The sequence below is a fragment of the Orbicella faveolata genome, unplaced genomic scaffold (assembly GCF_042242905.1).
Source record: "Orbicella faveolata isolate gen_17 unplaced genomic scaffold, um_ofav_v1 contig_4, whole genome shotgun sequence".
Lineage (NCBI taxonomy): Eukaryota > Metazoa > Cnidaria > Anthozoa > Scleractinia > Merulinidae > Orbicella > Orbicella faveolata.
This window is the reverse complement of record NW_028301569.1, coordinates 3356563-3366500: the sequence shown is the minus strand read 5'-3', so window position 1 is coordinate 3366500 and position 9938 is coordinate 3356563. Positions and strand designations below refer to the sequence as shown.

Here is a 9938-nt window from a genome sequence, read left to right as displayed (position 1 = left end):
AATGCCCCTGTCATCTTTTGCTTCATAGGAATAAGGAGAGTATGCATCCTTGATTGACACCTGTTTCGATGAGCGAAGTCTGTGCCAACTTGTGTCGTAGGATGTGCTATAGCATCTCTCTGTGAATAATGCCAAACGCTTTTTCAAAGTCTATGAAATTGGCATAGATGTCATTAACACTCTTTTTTTGTTTCCTTGTTATGTGCTGTTCCATTTTGATACCTGTTCCAAGATCTGCCTGAGCATTAAGATGTGGTCACTGCAAGAATTCCCTTTGCATGTTCTTCTTCGTTCTTCTTTGCTTGTAGGACTCAAGAGTGTTATACCCCTCCAGTTATTACAATTAGATAGGTCTCCCTTTTTCACCAGCTTCACCATCAAGGCAGTCTTAGAGTCTTCAGGCATATTCTTGGAAATCCATTTTCGTGGAAAATGTTCAGCAAGGTGGTGGGCATTAGAGATTCTACTGTGTTTAGTAGTTCAGTGGTGATGTCGACTACTCCATGATCCAGGTGCTTTGTCATTCTTCATCTCTCCGATGGCCTTGATTTCCTGGATTGACTGCAGCTCAGTGTTTATGTCCATGTCTTGAGCAGCTTCGGATGTTGGGGCTGTGTTTTCAGGTTTAGGATGATTGAGGTTAGGGTTAGGGTTAGATAACATGGAAATGCTCTTGCCATCTCTTTAGATTGTCTTCTACTCGAGACAAAACTCTGCTGTTTCATCCTTCCCAGGCATGTTTCCACTGTTATATCCAACTCTGAGTGTCTTCACGATGGTATATAGCATATTCAGTTCTTGCCATGCTGTAACCACTTCTGCTTTCTCAGCCAGATTTTCAGTGTAGTCCTTCTTGTCCCTCTTGGCCATCTTCTTAACCTCCTAGTCCAGGTCTTGGTATTGCTTTCTGTAGCAATCTTTCACTCTCTCTGACCTTGTTGAATCTATCTTCTCCTTCATCCCCTTTCTTTCTGACATCTTGTCCCATGTTCCTTCCTGAATCCAGTCTTCTTTCTTCCTTCTGAATCCAAGGATCTTCTCTCCTGCTTCTCTAACTATCCAACAGTGAAAATTGCAGAAGTCAGGTTCCACCGCTTCTTCCTTGAGGGCTTGGAAGCAGTTTCTGAGTTCAAGCTTAGATGTTGTCTTGGTCTCTGGAACTACGTTTTTTGCAGGTTGATAGACAGTGTTGCCATCAGCAGCTGGTGGTCACTCCAGACATCTACTCCTCTTTGTACTTCCTTGTCTGAAGGCGAGTTCTTCCACTTGCTGTTAATGATAATGTGGTCTATCTGGGTGTGCGTCTTGTCATCTGGGGATGACCAAGCCATCTTGCCAATCTCTTTGTGCTGCAATAGACTTCCTCAAATGGCCAAATTATATTCTTCTCACACACATCTGCATCTGTTGCTGTTGATGTTACCACACCCATTCTTCCCCATAATCTTATTATGGCGTTTACTGTCATTCCCCACATGAGTGTTGAAATCCTCAATTACAAAAAGCACATCATGTGACTGTACCTCTTGATTGACTTGCCGTAACTCATCATAGAAAACATCTTTCTTCTCTTCCCCGGCATCTCCTTTGGGTGCGAGCATGTCATGATAGTGAGTTTGGTGTACCTGGAGTTAAATATAGCCATGACAAGGCTTTCCCTCAATGGCTACCACTCTGTCAATGCCTTTGCTGCTTTGTCTGACACGATGATCGCCACCCCTTCTGCATGTTGGTTGTCCTTTCATACCGAGCATATCACCTTGTGCCCACATCTTTCTTTCTTTTATCATCCCTGGTCCTGTCCATCTTCCTTCAACTTATCCCAATAATGTCTATTCTGTACCTGTTCATCTCCATTACGACTTCAGACAGCTTGTTAGTCTGATACATGGTGCATACATTCCAGCAGCCAACTCTGATCTTCTCTTTTGAAAACAGAAGCTTTGCTCTCAAGATGTTGGCTTTCAACTGGGTTTGGCCAATTCAACACTTGTCATTGGTCCAGTTGCTCGAATTGTGTTGTTTCTGCTGCCACAGCTTAATGGTCTCTAGTGTAGGTTTCTGTAACAATTAGCTTTTTATGAGGTAGGTTTGTCAGCACTATGCCCAACACCCAACCTGGAGGACTGGGGTGTCTAATTTGGTCACCATGAGGCACCATTGCAGCCTCCACATATTCCCAAATTGTAAGCAGTTAAATTTAGTCCATCTGTCACATACACTGCTAAGTTACTCTGAAGTGTTGTGCCTTTAATAGATAGTCTGTAGCTTACAAATATGCAGTTATGAGTTTATACAATATTATTGTAGACTTGTAGATTTTTAGTATTGTAGAGTAGTACTGCCAGCATCACCCTGCCGAATTTAGCAGCAGCTGGTCATAGAAGTTAAGCTACAACAGTGACAATGAAAGACTACCTGTAACATTTTTTACCATTTGTAGGGACAAGATTAGTAATAAATAGAGGATATTACACGGTGGCATGAATATATGAATTTTATTTTGAGTGTTAAAAACATTTTACAAACAAGCACAGTACAGTAAGTGCGTAAAATATTGCTCTCAACAGGAGAAAATAAAATGCATATCATCAAGCCACTAAGTAAATTTCTTCTTGTTATATAGACAAACTGACTGCTCGGGCAAATAACCCTGAAAAAGTGGGAAATGACGTCATCAATATCCTCACTATGTCACTATGTTACCGATAGTGTTAAGTAGACCAAAATTGACCAAAAACAGAGTCAAAACTTTTCCAGTTGAACATCATGTAATGGAATCTGTCTCCCAGGTTCGCCTCTTGATGGAGTTTACTCCAGTTGAATTCGTCAAGGTAACCTGGCAGTTTGGCTTTGGTTATGCCATTCTGACCTTCATTGCGCACTAGTCTGGTTAACAAGGTCTCTCGTTGGCGATCTGTAATACGAAAAACTAGACTTCTCCCAGTATCTTGCTCTACTATTCCAAACACCCACTGGCCCTCAGAAACACGTCCACGGGGCAAAAGCCATAGTAGCTATCGGAAAGGCTGAGCAAGGTATCTTTATTAATTGACTTTTCCCCTTTCTATGTAGTTTTAAAAGCAAAAGATAAGTAAATGTTTAGGGTCATTTCAGTTTATGACCCACCGACAGGTTACCGATAGGTTGCCGACAGTTGGCTCACACTATGGCCTGAAATATAACGAGAATTGTTGGCTGTCTGTCGGCAAACAGTCGGTTGACAGCCGCCCAACAATATCTCTTGGGAACTGTTCTTCACTTTTACCAATAGGTGAGTGATTCACTGATGTTTTTACTACATTTTTTCCTCTTCTGTGATTAATTGCTGAGCAAATGAACAGCAACATAGAATCTATTTGTTTTATGTTACAAAGAAACAAAAAAGATCATAAGTAAGAACCAATCAAAATGCAAGAACAATTTGATTAGTATAAAAATGATAATTATCCTCTACCAAACAAATGGAAAAGTCATCTTACCCTTGACATTGATCTTCACAGAAGAGCAGGCCACAATACCTGGTCTGTTATGTGCTTCACAAGAATATTCACCACTATCACCCTCAACAACTCCCTCAATAAAGAGTTTGCTCAATTTGCCATCTAATTGTGTATCAATCTGTGCTCTTGGGATTACTGTATCATCGTCTTTCTTCCATATGATCTTCACAGTAGCTTTATTGACTTGACAAGTTAATCTGAGCTCATCTCCTACTGACAGTTTTGGATAAGGCCTTGGGCTTACTTCAGCAGTGGGTTTTTCTTTAAAGACAAACACCACCAAGCAATCAGAAAAGTTTAACAGAAACAGTCAAATTCTGATACGTCATGGGCTTGTATTAATTTTGTTCACATGGCGTTTTGGAGAATTTATTATCATGAGTTTTTATTATTTCCATTCCCCATTTACCTTCACCAAGTTTGAGCTTCATCTCTCCTACATGTAAACTTACTGAGAAAAGAGATAGAATTCGCCTTTTTCTCAACATGGCAAGTGCCAAACTTGCCATAAAAAGAATTAAGCATGCAAGTTGATTCAAATTCGCCAATCAGCACAATTTCTGGCCATTAGCAGTTTATGGATACCGTACATCCTCAAATTAGTGCCCGGGGCGCTTATTTCAAATTTAAGAGAAGACGGGGGTGCCTATTTGAGGGGGTGTTTAATCAAGGGGGCGCTTATTTAATTTTTCCCAAATCGTGGCCAGACATGATCCTTTTATTTAATACACCACCTGCACATAAACAACGACATAAGCTGTTTATCGACATAAAAAAATTCGCCCTTAAGTTAAAATTGTGGTACCGTTACTACTTAATGTGTTCAACGTGCTCACTTTTAAACGTGTTCTCAAACTGAAACAACGTACAAATCTAATACTACATGACGAAAACTATATATCTTTTGTTGGCTCGGTACTCGTCCAAAAAATGGACAGAGGTGAAGGGGGTTCTTATTAGAGGGGGGATGCTTATTTCAAAGTTTGGCTGATATGAGGGGCGTTTATTCGAAGGGATGCTTACTCGAGGGGGGGGGGGGGGGCACTAATTCAAGGATTTAGGTATACAAATGTTACAAATATTTGCCTCTGGAGATGGGTAAAAATGTTGACATGTATATACAGTTAAGCCCATCTCAAGATACGAGTTAAACATATTCAAGAGATAATTATTCGAATTCAAGATAGCAGGAAGCTGGAGATCATAAGTGAGGTTCAAAGGTGGCAAAAGTTCACAAATGCAGTTGTCTTTATGGTGAGAGTACTAAACAACTCTTAGGAGGTCAAGGTTTGAAATCCCTTTAAAACCGGACTTTCTTCAGGCTTAATGTTTGCAGCTCTCAGAAACGGCTTAAGTTGTATTAATAATTGTGGTGATGTTTATTATAGTATACTATGTATTGTTCTATCCATACCAAAAACACGAAGATAAGCAGAAGAAGTTGTTGGGTTAGCTTTATTTTGCGCTGTACACTTGTAGATGCCTTCCATTTGCTTTGTAGTGTAAGGCAACTCCAGAAATGATCCTTCACCAAGACTGTTTTGATTGACACCTGACGGGAGTTCCTCATCATCATTACATTTCCAGGACAAAGTTGGCTTGGGAACACCCGTGGCTTTGCAGCTGAAGTTTGCTGGGTGGCCTTCAGGAACAGACTTGTTTCTTGGAGAAACATAAATCTGAGGAGAGACTTTTTACCAAACGTATACTCTTTTAAACTGATGGTCTCAGCTAGGGCAATTAAACAATAGAAAAAATCATGCAATCCTATATTTGACCTGAATATGCTTTTCGTGAGAATGGAGAATTTTAGCATTAACAACTTTAATTAATCTAAAATCTCACAAAACAAAAATTGAAACTCAACTTTGAACAAAACTTTCTTTGAAAACAAGATTGTCATAGAAGCATCAAGGATCATGAACAAATCATTAACACACCTTACTTTTCACAGAAAGGCTAAAGGCTTGACCACGATAACTTCAACATCATTCAAGTTAGAAATATTTTGACATCAGCGCAGGCGCTTTAGGACCCCTCCAAGCTGAATAAGAATGCTGCACGATATGGGTAAGCCCAAAATATTTGCTTGTAGCCTTGACCCTAGGTTCAGCATTTTGTACTACGTATTTTCCAGGTTTAATCAGGAGCCATAATCGGGGACGGAGACCATAAGCGCGCGCTATTTCTAGTATTGGGGTTGTCCCTATGATATGGGACAATTTTTCTATTTTTAGAACAAATTGCATCACCATGTGCGACACATGCACGTGCGTACACGCTGCGAGGAGTTTTACGGAGTAGCGCAGGGAAATGGCGTCTGAAATTCCTGAAATGTTTGATGCATGCTTTTGGCCCACAGCTCACTACGTTCATGTCTGTTGGAATTTTACTTCAGTATTTTCGTCGTAAGCTCCTCCAGTTTGATTGAAGTAAGACAGTGTCAAATTTAGTTACGTTCCGCTTTATATCACTGACCAAGTTATGTTCCGCTGCTTCTTTTACAAGAGCTCTACATTACCCTACTCTAATGAGTTTCATATATGTTGAAGATTAACAGCTTTTCCATAACATAGCAAAAAAAATAGTTGGATATATTTGGATACAGCAGCGTCTCAGGACTTCAAAGTTACCCTCCTCTTGCCACACGCTTGCAAGGATTTTGCCAGAGTCTATCGCGACTGAAAAGTAAAAAAAAATAACTGCAAGTTTGAGTTTCGCCCAAATTGTAAGCAACGCTTGATGTTTCATTAAGATCCAACGAGTGACGATAAGTTTATGTCTGTAGACGTTACTCAGTCTTGTTTGTGAAAAACTCCAACAAATTTTCTGTTAAACATATACAGGCAAAAACTAACGATAGATAAATCCGACGTTTCGGCGACATCTTGGCGCCATTGTCAAGGGAAACTAATTAAATATGCGATTTCAAGAGTAACTAAGAGTTCAGAGTTTCTAATTTGGTTACTAAACACTGGTTACTAAACACTGAAGTCGATGTCGACGAGCATATCACAAACATCTCCTCACATGAGCTCAGTTTCTTTCAGAAATTGGTTCTCTGTCGAGGCTTAAAGTTCGCCATACCCCAGCGTATCTCAAACATCGAGATTAAGGCGAGCTTTGAGAAGGCCTACTGGGACTTGGAACGGCATCTAAACAGTGAGAACTCTAAGGAACTGGCTGCCGCAACATTAAAATCTATAGCTCTCAATTACATCAACCATAAAGGTCCGAGTCCTCCTAAACAGCTTTTGACAGCCATTAAACAACTAAAGCGCCGTGATGATATCGTCATAACAAAACCGGACAAAGGCTCAGGTGTCGTTGTAATGGATAAGTCGGAATATATACATCTACTATCCGAAGCTTCTGTCAATGACACCAGCAAATTTCGTCCCATTCCTTCTGAACGACCAAAAACCCGAGGCAGACCACCCAAGCACTATCATCCGCTTTTAGCAAAGGAGGCTCTTGTACAATCTATCATCACAAGGATCCTCCCTCACGCTGTGGCCCAGTCTCTTCGTCCAACCGGTTCTAGACTGGCACACCTGTACGGGTTGCCGAAAACACACAAGGAGAAATTAGCCATGCGACCAATCCTATCAGCGACTAATACGTATAATTATGCTCTGGCGAAATGGTTGGACAACAAGCTCAAACCGTTGTCGTTAAATCAGTACACAGTCACGGAAATTTTCGATTTTGTGAACGAACTACCGCGAGACCTCAACATAACACCTGGTGACTTGCTGGTGTCCTATGATGTGTCCTCCTTGTTCATGAATGTACCTTTGGATGAAACCATTACGATTCTCGCAGACAGAGCCTTTAGAAACAACTGGTTCAATTCCGAGTATGATTTGAACATTTCAAAGCAAGACCTTATTGATCTTTTGGGTGTGGCCACCAAGGGGCAGCTTTTCCAATTTAATGGATCCCTGTATGAACAGATCGACGGAGTAGCGATGGGGTCACCCCTTGGGCCCTTGCTAGCCAACGTATTCATGTCGTCTATTGAAGAGAAATTAGATGTTGAGGGCAAGCTGCCACCTTACTATCGTCGATATGTTGACGACACATTCACTGTGATGCCCGATTTGTCTACAGCTAGGGACGTTCTTAACACCCTCAACCACGCTCACCCCGCCATCAACTTCACTATGGAGGTCGAAAATGATGGAATGCTTCCCTTTCTCGGTACTCAACTCCTAAACAGAGCGCCTCGTATTGAAACTAAAGTGTTTGTGAAGCCAACAAACAGTGGTCTGCTTCTCCATTACCACAGTCATGTCGATAATAGGTACAAGCGCCGACTATTGACAACTATGCTCGATCGCGCACATCGCCTGTCTTCGTCATGGTCCTACTTCACTGAGGAGTGCGAACGACTGAAGTCTGTTTTCTCTAAACTGAAATATCCCAAGCACCTTGTTGACTCCACTGTCAAAACCTTCCTAAATTTAAAGGTCGTTGACCAGCCCTCATTACGGTCCAGATCTACGACAGAAAACACTACTCGGGTTGTCATACCCTTTAAAGACCAGGAGTCTGCTAATATCGTGAAGACACAGTTGAAAGATCTCAGTGTGAAGCTTCAGACCAGTGTTCAACCGGTGTTTACCAGCCGCAAGATTGCCCAGGAGTTCCTGACAAGCGAACCTAAGCCTCAGCTCATTGATCAACAATGCGTTGTGTATAACTTCAAGTGTGACCAGTGCGATGCTGGTTATGTCGGTTACACCCGTGGCCATCTGTTCGTACGCGTTGATGGACATAGAAGCAAGACCTCGTCAGTACGCAATCACTATGATAATAGACACGCAGGCAGGATTCCGGATGACCTTCGTAATTGTTTTAGCGTGTTGAAAAAATGCCACAACAAGTTTGATTGTCTCATTAATGAGATGTTACTCATTAAACAATTACGACCGTGTTTAAATGTACAATCAGACTCAGTTCGCGCTAAAGTCTTTGTCTAACTTATGCAAATTAGAAACTCTGAACTCTTAGTTACTCTTGAAATCGCATATTTAATTAGTTTCCCTTGACAATGGCGCCAAGATGTCGCCGAAACGTCGGATTTATCTATCGTTAGTTTTTGCCTGTATATGTTTATCTAAATCACTGTTGATGAAATTTTCTGTTGTCGATGAATAAGAGTGCCCGCCGATGTGCATGTGTTTTGTGCAGTCAGTAAAACATTACAAATTGGACTTCCGCACTTCCATGTAACATACATGGAACTCAGATAATCTCTAGTTTTTAAATATGTTTAAGGTTGATATTAAAAGCTTAGCTGAAATATGTGAATACAGCAGAAATAATCGGTAAAGTTACGATGAAGCAATTCTTTAATCAACTCGAACAACGATTTCGATTTTGTTGGTTGAGTTATGAAAACTCCTTGTCTATTTTATTTTCGCAGTGTAAAATGTCACTATGTTAAAGAAACACACATGATGTTCATAGCCTTTTGGCGTTGGTGAAAATTGTTGCAGCATCTCAGCACAAAAAACAACGAACGAAATCTTTGTCACGATTTGTTGTCAAATTATTGAAAACACCGACTCAGACTTGAAAGTACACGCGCTGCACTATGCAAATGAGCTACTCAAAGACTTTCGCAAACTCGCCAAACAAACATAAAACAATAAGAAACTATCAAAAACAGGTTTTGGTAATGATTAAGCGTTGTTTGGGAAACTCTCAAATTAACTCGATACCAGAGTAAAGAGTTTTCTTTCATAACTTTTCATTACAGAACAAACGCAAAAGCTTACACGTTCAAATAGCGCAAGCAGATATTATTCATTCACAGCGCGAAGTTTTGTTTTCGACCCTCAAAAACTCACCTTTTCCATTATCTCAGAACATAAAACTACATATAAGAGCCCTGGATCTTATTCCTTGCCTTATTCCCTGCCACCGTTGTGAAAAATCTGCAAGAGAATCTCGCAACTTTCACAATTTGATCACGCAATGTGACAACATCCAAGCGAGAACCCCCGACATGTGCGTGGATCCTTGCGGATATATGACGTCAGGATGACGCAATTTGTTCTAAAAATAGAAAAATTGTCCCATATCATGGGTGCGCGCGGATCCCAAGACTTACGGTCTCCGTCCCCGATTATGGCTCCTGGTTTAATATAGAAATTTATTTCATGACTGAAAGTAATACTACCAACAGTTATTTATTACTTACATGTACCCTAGATCTTATGGGTTTTAACAAAAACAGTGCATCCTTGCACTATAAAGTTCAGAGGGTACATATAGCCTCTATAAAAATAATATTGACCCTCAGAGAGTAGACATTTGATTTCCAGAGCATCTTGTGCCAACTGCTAAAAAAACAGCTTCCCCTTAAACTTAACCCTAAGAGTATAAAGAGTGAAAAAAGGAACAGATTCTTCAGAATTTCCTTGA

General features: G+C 40.6%; 1 protein-coding gene across 1 annotated transcript; it reads left to right on the top strand.

The window, feature by feature from the left end:
• Nucleotides 1–6487: 6487 nt before the first annotated feature.
• Nucleotides 6488–8639, top strand: LOC149100982 (uncharacterized). Its single transcript, XM_089276170.1, has one exon. It carries the CDS (start codon nucleotides 6836–6838, stop codon nucleotides 8486–8488), a length of 1653 nt encoding a protein of 550 aa, XP_089132296.1. The 5' UTR covers nucleotides 6488–6835; the 3' UTR covers nucleotides 8489–8639.
• The last annotated feature ends 1299 nt before the right edge of the window (nucleotides 8640–9938 follow it).